This window comes from Lemur catta, chromosome 11 (assembly GCF_020740605.2).
Source record: "Lemur catta isolate mLemCat1 chromosome 11, mLemCat1.pri, whole genome shotgun sequence".
NCBI lineage: Eukaryota > Metazoa > Chordata > Mammalia > Primates > Lemuridae > Lemur > Lemur catta.
In genome coordinates, this window is record NC_059138.1 from 90,394,444 (window position 1) to 90,406,718 (window position 12,275).

Below are 12,275 nucleotides of genomic sequence, written 5' to 3' on the forward strand. Positions count from 1 at the left end.
CGCAGAGAGGAACTCTGTGCTGGGGGTGGTGGCAGCTAATCGAAATCTTTATTATCTGTCCGTGATCAAATGAGCCCCAGATATTGCTCCTTCCTGTTTTGGAGCTGAGGGAACAAGATAGCAGCAGTCCCTGTGTCCTGTCACCTCTGGAGGGAGACAGCCCAGAGAGGGCAGAAAGCCAGCAAAAAGGAGCAAACTCCCCCAAGGGAGGGCCTTGGCTGGGGGGATGGACGACGCAGGGATGAGCCCTGCGTGACAGCCTGGAGGGCAGCACTGCTGGGCTGCCCTCAGCATCGGATGAAGTAAAAGTAAATCCACAAGACTCAATATCAGGCTAAGTACCCACCTGGGTAGAAACTGGGAGGTCCCATTAGGGCTGGTCCACTCCAGGCGTGTCTTCCTGTAGCCAGGGTGTGTGCAGAAGTATTTATAGCAGAATTGTCAGTACCCATCATCAATACTGTGCATTGTAATTAATTTTTAAAAATCTCTGAATATAAATTTTAAAAGGTCTCTGGGCAGAAATCTTAAAATATATTCCTGAAGGCAAAACATATGTGAATTTACAACTGAATGCACTGATCCATAAACACATAGGCACATATATGCACATGAGCACACACAGGTACACACAGACACATGTACACATACATATGTGCATGCACACACATGCACACATACACACAAATGTGCACATAGATATACACATGTATACAAACATAACATGTACATGCCCACTCATGCACACATACACAAATGTATGCACACATACACATACACACAACATACTTCAGGGCACACAAATGGCTTACCAAGTTCATAATTTTATTATACTCTGAATAGAGATGATATTTAAAGAGCAGAGAAAATGACTATACAAAGGATTTATAGAACATTCATTTACATACTGGATATATTCTTTACAATATCAGAAAAGTAAAAATATGCACTAAAAGGTAAGGCAGATAAGAAGACATTACAAGGTCTTTGATGCTGAGGATAAATGCAGTGTGACTTTTAACACGGTTATAGCTTAACACTGGAGTACAACGATACGCTTACTGAGTGGGTTAGTAGGACCCTGGCTATACTAGGTGTTGGGCACAGCTACTGTGAACTCGCCGCATTTACTCCCGACAGCACGCGCCTGCCCCACGGGAGCCCCAGAGGCAAATGCCTGGGGAATGTTCCTTCTCCCTGTCCCCGAGCCGGCGCCGGCGGTGGGGCTCACTCGCGGCTTCTGAGCCCATGTACAGTCTGTGACGACGCGGACTCGTCTTGTTCTGTTTAATGCACATGTAACATACAAGGAAGGAAGAAACCTGTCGTACCAGCTCTTCAGAAACCAGGGACACTCGCTTCCTTTGGTTCCTCAGAGGGAGCTATCTGCTCGGGACAAATTCCCTGATGCCTTGACCGCTTTCACCTTGAGTAAAAATCACACCTGATCAGTCAGTTCAGAAAGGAAATTTTCGTGGCTTCTTGAATGCTCGCCACGAGGACCACTGTGGTTGTGGGACGCCCAGATGTCTGTAATTCACTGGCAGGTTGTGCTTCTTGATACCGCACCCCAGTCTCGCTCTGACTTCTAAACAAGCCCGCTCATCCTCCGGGAGGAGAGACCTGGCCTGCGATCTCTGGGTCAGACGGTCTCGGGATGAGGCACGTCTTGGGGAAGCACAAGCGCCTGCTCCCCTCAGCTGGATTCCTGCAGTGGATGAAAAACGGCAACACTAGAAACCTCTGCCGAAGACACCGGGGCCTCTAGAGAACACCAGCACATTCGAACAGCCACGCCACTGCGTGTCAGGGGAGGAGGTCGGCAAAGACCAAGGCAAACATTTGGCACAGAAATGAGGCACTTACGTTTGGTGCATCAATAGGAGCTAAACAGTGGAGTGGTCCACTTGCCTTGACACACACACACACACACACACACACACACACAGGCACCCATGCACACGTACACAAACGCCACTGTGATTCGGCTGGTCCCAGCTCTGCTCGTTGCTAAGTCTTCGTCTCCCCCTCACTTTAAAACAGAGAGTTCACACAGTCCAGCTTGGGGACTGGAGCCTGTGATACCCCGGTGGCCTAAGAGCTGAGACCTGACACCTGACAGCAGAGGAGAGCTGGAACCTCGGGTGGCTCAGAGTCGGGACAGCCAGGTGCCCGCAGAGCGCCCCGGGCTGTGAGGGGAGGAGGCCCAGGCTTCATTCCACGTGGCCCAGCCCCGTCTCTCACTCTGGGGGGGATCCGGGGTCACCGGATTGTCCCGAACCTCTACCATGGACAGATCCAGGTGGGAAACCACGCCATCGGAGTGCTCACATGCGCATGAAATGACACGCTCGGCTCGGGCCGAGATGATGCAGAGCAGTGGCACTGTGCCCCAGCACGTCAGCACTGGGATTCCCCCTCCTTCCTCATCCTGCCTTCCGCTCACACCTGTCACATCACGCAGGTCCCCACGGGAAGCCCAGGGGTGGCAGGGAGAAGCATGAGGAGAGCTTGCACAGGCCAGCGGCGCGTTAGGTCGTGCCTGTCGGGTCTGCAGATGGCCCAGAACAAGCCAAGCGAGGCAGGGGCTGTCAGCTGAAGCCCAGACATTTCCCGTCCCTCCTGGACGTTCCCACCAGGAAGGAAGCCACCCACAGTCAGGGACGACATGCAGTGCAAAGCGCAGGGATGGGCTGCTCGAGGCACAGTCCCCATGGCGGCACCGCAGTAGGGGACTCCACAGCCCTGCCCGCAGCCCGCCGCACGCCTTCTGTCTCTGCAGCCACATGCCTGCGGTGCGTCCTACACAGGGACGAGCCTCCCGAAATCACAGCTTGGCAGGCTGCAGCATTGACACTGGTACAGTATAGCAACGGCAAATTGTTATAAATAACTCAGCATAAGTAAAATATAAATTATATAGAAATGGCATGATTCCCTCTTCTTGTTTCTCCTCTCGGGGTCCTCATGAGCCCTCCCAGCCCGGCTGGCCACTCGTGAGCAGGAGGCACGGATGGGCACCGCACACAAGGCTGGGTCTCTGCCGCGGCACGCTCCTCCCACGGCGCCACGAGGCTTCCACACCCTCATCCCCGCAGCCCATGGCAAAGTCCCCTTCCTCGGACCCTGCTGTGCTCCAGAAGGGCCGGACCTGCACAAACCTTCCTCAAACATGCACCCCCTTCTCAGTTTCATTAGCATCTCCGTCTCAGGGAGACCGGGGTCAGAGAGACCACCGGCCCTGGGCATCAGCTGGGCAGGAGCGCGCTGGCAGAAGATGAAGCAGACGGTCACTCAGCGCCTCTGCCGCGAGGGCCGGGCATGCCTCATGCCCTGAATGCTGGCATGCCAGGAACGTGGAGACCTCCGCATGCTCCGTGTTGCTCCCTTGCCTGTCCCTGTCCCACACGGACCCTGGGTGGGAGCAGCGTGCCCAGCTTCTCCTACCCAAAAAGCAATTGGCTGCAGACGTGTTGGATGAGGAAAGGCCAATCCATGGTGAGGCTGTTTGTTCTTGTTTCTGTAGAGTCGGGAGGTCCTCTCTGCCTCCCAGGCCTGGAATGTTAGGATTATCAGTTTGTATGAAGTGGGGCCCCGCCTCACCCACTTCTGTCTCCAGAGCCTCAAGAGGTGTTGGCAGGTCCAGGCAGTGAGGGGGGCTCTCAGATCCTCTTTGGGGAGCCGATCATGACCTTTGACACGAAGTTGACGATGGCGCTGGCGGGCTGCTCGGGGTCGTGCTCCGCAAACAGGTGGCACACATTGTCTGTGGCGCTGCCCTGCTTCCGGGCCACAAATCCAAAGACTCTGCAAAAGTAAAGTCCAGGTTAGAGTGGTCAGTGTCCCGCAAAGCACTCAATGTCTGCTTCCTCTGGCCACCAGCAGCACTGCCAGGAGGAACTTCAAATCCTACATATCAGAGAGCTACCTTGTACCAACACCCTGCTGGCCGCCTGTCTAGCCTTCAGAGGCCTGCAGGTGAGACGTCTGACTTCTCTGCAGGTGAGGCCCTGAGCCTGGGGGGAGGGGAGTGTCCTTAGCCCCAGCTCTGGAGGCTCAACTACCTCCACAGACGCTCCCCACGCTGGGGCCAGAGTCCCTCGGGACCTGTCCGTGCAGACTGTTGGGGTCCCGCTCTGACGTACTAGACCAGAGCCACCCAGGGGAGCAGGGGTGGAGGGACTCCAGAGGGGATGCCGGACGCACCCAATCCCTGCCTGGACTTGGACACTCCCACCCACTGGGACCCCAAACATACCAGGGACTCTTCCCAGGCCTTGTAATCCTGGGTTGCAGACTAGGAACAGTTCAGGAAGTAGTTTGAAAAGAACAGCACATCTAATTACTTCTCTTAGGAGAATTAAAGCCATTCTGTTAATAGGCTTTCATGAGTCCTAAACTTCACACGATAACGACCACTCTCCCTATCCAAATCCCAAAGGGTCTTCCTTCTCTTTCTTAGAAAAATGAAGGATTTTGTTGTTGTTGTTGAAATTTAGCAGTTTCCACACCGTGAAAAGGACCAGTCAATGACACTTAAGTAGTCCCGATGGAGCTGCACATTTCGAGCAGATGGAAGCCCGGTGTCCTCCCTGCCAGCCGGAGAGCAGGAGTGCGCCCAGAGCCTGTCCCCACTGGGGCTGAGGGGAGGCCCTCCGAGCACGCACCAGCTCCTGAGACCCGAGAGAGTGTGAAGCAGGAACGCTGGGGAAGGATCCTGCGATGACCCTCGTGGTCACTGAATCTAGACGACGCAGAGGAAACTAAGCTGTGGGAACTCGGCCGGTTATGCCTGTGAGTGGGAGGGTAGGACAAAGTCCCTCCGCCTGCCAGTGGCAGTACTGGGCCAGGAATGGCCACGGACAGGTTCTTGGAGAACCAGGGACAGGTCCACTTGTGAAGAGGGACGTCCAGCGGGTGCCTGGCCTGCTGCGGAGCACGGGGGTGATGAAAACCACCCGCCCTCACATTTGGTCAGCGTGGGACACCAGCTTCATCCTGCACACAGGGAGCTTCCCCCTGCCTGTGCGGACCCCGCGCTGCAGCCCCTCCCAGATGGCCGCGGGGGCTGAGCTGCCCTCCCAGCCGTGTCTGCAGCACAGCGTCTCATATAAACGCTGCACACCTGGCCGCAGCCAGCGGGAGGGCTAACACCGTCCAGGCCCTGGCAACGTTACGTAGTGAGAACACTTTTACCTTTCTCTGTCTTTTTTTAAAAAGTAACTGACAGGTCGTAGTCATTTTCTTATAAGGCATCCTTTATGGAAATCTGGAAAAAATTTCAACTTTGGACCATGATTGTAAACACAGAATGTAAAGAAATCCTGGCAACTTACTTTGAAGAAGGGCCATCTTTGATCCACCTTGCAAATTAAAGAGAAGAGAATTATGTTAATTTTTAAAATTAAAGGGCAAAATGAAATATATGCCTTACTTATAATAAAAATGTAAATTTCTTACTTCCTGTCTTGTGGGTCCAAGGCACAGAAAATCACACTGTTCACGGGGTAATGCCTCCGGAAGAAAAGCCTGTTGGAACGCAGTGGAGATAGGATGGCTCCTGTTACTGGGGTTTTGGGGTGATGCACGGGGCAGGCTCCCCCCATGTTAAGATTCAGGGAGCAGGAAACTATTTTATACTTTTACTACTCAGTTGGAGAGGAGAACAAAGCGTGTGCCCATCAGAAGTCCACAGGCAACAGAGTTGTGCAGATCGGTCCTCGGAACAGGACCGCTCAGCCACGTGGACTGGAACTGCCAGCCGTGTGGAAGGCGGGAGCTGGGTCAGGAGCCCTAACTTACTGGAGAAGCTGGGGGGAGGCGGGGCATGAGACAGGCCCCACCAGACCCTGTCGGCTGCAACATCGTGGGCAAACCACTAACCACCTCCGAACCTTGGTTTTCTAACCTGTGAAAAGGCGATCATGACAACAGCCCACCTGTTTCGCAGGACAGGCTCCTGAACCAGACACAGTAGCAATCTCAGAGCACTGAGCTACCTCTAAAGGGCTGTGCACGTTACATTCCTGGGGAAGGGCTGCCCACGGTCACTGACACCACCCCCAGGGAGTCCTCCGTCTGGGCTCACCTGCCCAGCCCTTCCTTCCTCCTCTGGGAGTGCTGCCCACCCGGTCCATGTGGTACCCTAAGGACGCCCATCATAACACGCTGTGCTACCCTGTAAAGTCATGCCTCCATGCTGGTGGCTTTGTGCTGGCACAGGGAGAAAGCCCGCTTGGAGAAGGAGAGAGAAGCCAGCAGATGGGCAGGGGCAGAGGCAGAGCCTGGACGTACATCAGTTTGAGGTGACCCCTCAGCCACCAGCTCCCTCCCACCCCCAAGCAGCTGCCCTTTAAGGCTGGTTGTTAGTGAGAATATACCACATTTGTCCAAAATCAGCCAGTCTGAACTGAAACTCTGTCTCTTGCAATATGAAAGATCTAGTCTGATGTGGACATGACCCATCTCCAGGGTCTATAAGAAATAGGGAAACTAAGGAGTTATAGAAAAAGTACACACTCGACAAGGGCACATAAAAAAGATCCTGTGAAAAATAACAGATCCTCCAAGGGCAGCGTGGAAGAGAGAAGAGTCCACATTGTGACAGTCTTTAAGAAACCTGACCCTGACCCTTTGCCACTCTGTGGCTGAGCCACATCCCTGACCCTGACCCTGAGTCCACCATGCCGCTGAGCCACACAAGGCACTTACTGGGTGCTCTTCTCATTCGAGTCACTAAATCTTGAGGTAGGTATTTTGGTGCAGGTTTGAAAGGTGAGGACACAGAGCACCATGGGGTTAAGGAGCTTGCCGGGGTCACCCCACTGGTCAGTGTTGGGGGTGGGACACGAACTCAGATCTGACCAGCAAAGCCCACGTCCTGCCCCACGTTCCTTTTTTTAGCCCGTGTAGGTTTACGAGCAAAAGCTGCCCAAACTTGCTTCATCCTAAAGCAACAGAGGAGCAGACTCTGCCTTCAACCTCCCAGGCAGCTGGAGCAGATGAAGAAAACGTCCCCACCAGGGGACACGCTCTGGAGCAGGTACCACAGCGGGCGGGGGCCCCGCAGGTGGGCGCACAGTCGTCCTAGTGGGCAGAAGCTCAGGCCGGGCTGGGCGGTGCCCTGCTGGCCCGTCTGCCCTGGAAGGCTCCTGCCACTGCACTGTTCCCCCAGCTGATAATGACTTCCCTCCTAACCACCCAGGCTGCTTCCCTAACAAGCGCCTCATAACTGCACTGGGAATGCCTGTGATTCCAGAGGCCGAGGGGTGGGAGGGACAAGCTGCCGTTCTGTGCTCACGCTGGGGGTCCAGTTAACACCCGCAGTGGGAACATCTGCTCCAGCGTAACCGAGTCACCAACAACTCTGATGAAAGCCATTCAAAAGCGGCCAAAGGAAATAATCTGTATTAAGGTCATCCTCTCACCTGAAATGAGAGGGCTCCCAGTTATGCTAAATAAAACAAAGATCAGTGAATTCTCATCAGTCTCAGAATGTTTTTAAAGAAACGACTTAAAAGGTTTTTGCATTTGCAAATTATGTGTGTGTGTGTAATGGTCAAATCACCAAATGTCTTTTTGTTTAAATTTTACTGATTTCTAAGAAAAAAGCCTTCAGGACAAAAGCTAATGGTTTCTATGTGGTTCCTAGGACCTAATGAACGGGCAGGAAAAAGCCTAGAGCCTACACAGACGCTGGGGGCCTAACGACCTCGAGGCTGAGGATTTACCCAGGTGACACCCACATTAGAGAAGGGCAAGAAGGGCACATGCCCAGCTGTCACCAGGAGTGCTGCCCCTGCTGCAGGATCCCCGTCTGGGCACTCACTTCCTCTGATTGTCCGTCAGGGTGATCCCCTGAGCTGACACCTTGAAGTGCACGACCGTGGACACCGGGGGAGGCTCCTGGACCAGGGTGATGCTCAGGGCCTTCTGCACCGCCTGGTGGCCAGTGAGGGACTCCATCTCCACGGAGTTCAGGTACCACACGTTGCAGGCTGCAAGATACCAAGGGGGATGTGTGTTAGCCACAACTGCGCCAGGTACGTTTAAAGGCAAATGCCTTTGACCCTAACTCTGAAAATGTGGAGAGTAAGTGCCCCAAGGATGGGCTTGCTCCCATGTCAAGGTGAGAATAAGCAAGTTAGCAAAGCAGACCCCACCCAACGTGGCTTTGCCTGCCCACCAGCCAGAAGAAGTACTGTATCTGCCCTGCTGCAGTTTAACCCTGGCGTCCTGGTGAGGCCTGAGGCACCTCGGCTGGTCTCAGTGTGGGTCTAAATGACAGTCATGTTAGCTCAAAAGCCCGACTATCTTTATAGGGAAGGAGGCCCAGAGGGCCCCCGAGAAACCTCTGTGGGAAAAGCATGTGTTCTGGCATCCCAAGTAGCTGCCTTGCACAGGGTTCTGAAAACGGCGAGCATCCCAGAAGGATGCTGAGGGCGGGGCCGGCAGCGTGCTCGGAGCATGAGCTGGAAAGAGCCGGGAACGGCCCGACCTCACCGTATCCCAGCGCCCCGTCTGTGGAGGAAAGGCTGCTATGTCTTCTCCCAGGCCACTCCCTCTTGAGGGAAGAAAAACGACCAGGCTTTGTAAAAAATCCTGCTCTCCCTTTTAGCCTGCGTCCCTGTAGCTTGAGCCAAAGTGCACGTGGGACTTTGGGGCGTGGGCACAGTCGGGGTGTTCGAGCATGGGGATTCGCACCCAGCGGGAAGCTCACTCCCTGAACGCAACCGGGCCTGCCCGGCCGGAGAGCAAGCAGGCTTCCTCCCGAGCAACAGGACGGCTCTCCTTGCTCCTGAGTGAACGTGTGGGTGTTAATTCCATGTTTAAAGGCCTCTGAGTTTCACAAAACAGCAAAGAGTGCTTCCAACCAACACAGCCAAGCACTCGAATGAACGGTCTGCTGTCTGCTGTCCTGTTTCCTTTGGCGGTGTTTTCTCCCAGGTGAGAATGCCCCCGGGAGCAGCTCTACCTGCTCTTTGCCCTTGACTCCGGCTTTGCAGAGTGAGCAGAGGCCACGCCTACTGGCAGATGTGTTGGCAGGTGCGCTGGCGGACGTTCTCGTAGGTGTGCTGGCGGGTGTGCTGACACACAGCCCCACGCGTGGGCTAGGATGTCCCTGGGTATCAGAGTGCAAGGCCACTTACGAGCAGCTCGGTCATCTCTTCTCGCCACAGAAAAGGCCATAATTCATAGCTAATGTTTAAATTTTGACATGTTTTGAGGAGGCGAGCCAGCCATTGTGGATGAAAGCTTGATAATATTTATCAGACCGATCAGAGACACCTAGAAGTAGCCTAAAGGTACTAACTCTGAAAAGGTTCGGAAAGGAAAAATTCCATGACCACATGGGATAACTAACCTACAGGGGAAGATATGTGTGTCACAGGTTCATTATAGTGGGAAAAATTGGAAACAGATTATGGCCAAAAATAACGCAAGGGTTAAATTAGTCCCCTCGATGGAATACCAGGCAACAAGCAAGCAGTGATCATGACAATCACATGGCAACATGGAAAAATGTTGTTAGCAGTCAACTGGGAAGGCAGGATAAAAACTATCTCTGTTATGATTATAACTAGAAAATAAAAAGCATGTGTGCCTATGAAGAGGAGTTAAAAGGAAGCCTGGACAACTTTTTTTGTTGTTGTTGTTGAGACAGAGTCTTGCTCTGTTGCCCAGGCTAGAGTGCCGTGGCGTCAGCCTAGCTCACAGCAACCTCAAACTCCTGGGCTCAAGCAATCCTCCTGCCTCAGCCTCCCGAGTAGCTGGGACTATAGGCATGTGCCACCATGCCCGGCTAATTTTTTCTATGTATATTTTTAGCTGTCCAGATAATTTCTTTCTATTTTTAGTAGAGACAGGGTCTCGCTCTTGCTCAGGGCTGGTCTCGAACTCCTGACCTTGAGCGATATTCCCGCCTCAGCCTCCCAGAGTGCTAGGATTACAGGCGTGAGCCACCATGCCCAGCCAGAAGCCTGGAAAATTTTAAACAGATTTTAGGAGGGTGAATATTCTGCCTTTAATTTCATTAGTATTACTGTCATGCCAATCATGCCATCACAAAGAGGGGAAAAGGGGACTTTTGATCTAACTGCTATGAAAATTCCACAAACTTGGCACAACCTGGATGGGTTCACATGGAACCATGGCGCAGACCTGTGCTCTCCTGCAGGCACCACAGTGGATCTCTGAGAGGCAGTGGTCCTGCTGACTGGCATCTGGTAGCAGTCTGGAGTTTGGGGAATGTCTCTCCCAAATGCAGGAGCTATGCTGTTATTGCTCCAAACACAGAAGGAAAAGCTGCCACCTGCATTTGGTGGCAGTTCTATGGAAGACAACTCAATCTTCCAATACCAAGTGCCCCAAAGCCCAACTCTGTCCTGCAGAAAACAGGTGGGCCTGTGCCTGCGGGGCCAACACTGTGGTTGTCCAACGGGGCCTGGTCCAAGACCGTCCAATTGCACTTGGCAAGTGCGTTTGGCAAGGGGTGAAGATTCAGAGCTCTGGTGCCCAGCGAGGCATTAACAGGGAGGCTGCTCTTAGCACTCATGGTATGAAGCTCTGCAAATTCCTAGGCGACTCTGGGAAAGGGACTTTACAACACAGAAGGGTCTTAGGTCTACATGTTCTAGCCCAGTAGTATCACGTGTGGAAATTGGTCCTAAGGCAACAATCTAGAATTCAGAAAAAAAAAAAATAATGCAGAAAGACTATCCTCTAAGCATTGTTTGTAGTATTGAAACATTAGAAACACAATGAATGAACATAAAGAATTTAATTACAAGACGAACCATTATACAGCTGTTAAAAATGAGACCAGCATTATGTTTGTAAAAACCATGGGTAAACTAATCACGCTAAGAGAGAAAAGAAATATAAAGAATTGTACATGCAGCATCATTCCATGTACATACAAGGTTGGAGGTAGCACGTGAAGGAATCTGGCTGCCACCACGCATGGTCTTTGGGCAGGGGACATCGTGCCTGCTGTCCACTCTTCCTCCCGACACTCGGGTGTGCAAGGCTGACAGGTCTATGAGTAACTCACTTTTTTCCTCCCCCCCCATATTTCCTTTCTTAAAACACATGTGACTTTATACAGAAATTATACCTATAATATGCTAAGTTAAAAAACACAACCACAACATTTCTGGAAAATCTATCAGAAGTCTCGTTTTTTTTTTTTTTTTAAAAAAAAGCTTTTCTTTTCGGGATTATACTACATTCTTCGGCTTCAACAAAAAACAATTAAGAACGGAGGCTTAAAACATAAATAGAAATTGTTTTAGAGATTGGAACAAAGGCGTAATAGCCTCAGTATCAAATGAAAAGGGATTAAACTGAATAGAACTGAAAGTTTATTCCCATCTTGGTGAGCTGTCTGACTCTGCTAGCATTTCTGAGTCGTGGCTTCCTCCACCTTTACAATGAGGAAACTGGACACAATCGTCTCAAAGAACCATTGCGTGTCCAGGAGTCTAAGTGAATTAGGACAACAAATGAAATTCAGTTTAGGAGGAAAAAAACCACTCAATTTAATTGAGGCGATCAGGGATTGGAATCGTTCCACTGTGTTGCTACAACGGCTGTTTTGTACATATTCCAAACTGCCACCAGGCTTCCAGGTGGAGGAGGCACTAGCTGAGGGTGGTCACCGCGATGGCCTCACTCCCCTGGTGACAAATCTGCTATACCACTTCTTTGCCTTGCAGTGTGATGATGTGCGGAAATTCACAGCTCTTAATGTGTTTTAGAAACAAGAGATTTTTAAAGGAAAGAAGCTCAAGACTGTCATAATTTACGCCTCATATATAAAGGCCCAACTCAGATGATTAAATAAAACCTCAAGGTTCTGAATAAAGTCTTATCTCTGAGAAGACCCACACTTAAATAAAAACATGTAGGGTTATTGACACATTTCATGCTATTTAAAAAGATGGAAAAGTGTACTTAAAAACGATAAGCCAGGACAGAAGAGAAAGTTTCAGCATCTACAAGGGCTATCATGGTACATTATCATGACCAGCCAACTCACCCATCCATTTAGTAATTCAGCATTTATTGGGTGAGAGTTGGATGAACTGGGAAGCTTAAGGAAACACGAATGCTGCTCGTGACGACGAGGTGTTAGGCCAGAAGAGTGGAAGGCACAGGCGTGTGACCCTGGCCCTGGCCGCGTGGGGCCGAGACAGCGGGGTGTGTCCTGAGCCACGTGGATGCACCCAGACACGGGTGCTGCACGCTGGCCTGGCTCTGCCACTTAGGAGCTA

At 51.8% G+C, this 12,275-nt stretch overlaps 1 protein-coding gene across 1 annotated transcript in view; it reads right to left on the bottom strand.

The window, feature by feature from the left end:
- Positions 1–808: 808 nt before the first annotated feature.
- Positions 809–12,275, bottom strand: part of TNS3 (tensin 3) — a 260,707-nt gene continuing 249,240 nt past the window's right edge. Inside the window, 4 exon segments of the mRNA XM_045565361.1 lie at positions 809–3,807; positions 5,337–5,363; positions 5,461–5,529; positions 7,829–7,997. Coding sequence (XP_045421317.1) covers positions 3,663–3,807; positions 5,337–5,363; positions 5,461–5,529; positions 7,829–7,997 — 410 coding nt within the window. The 3' untranslated portion in view covers positions 809–3,662.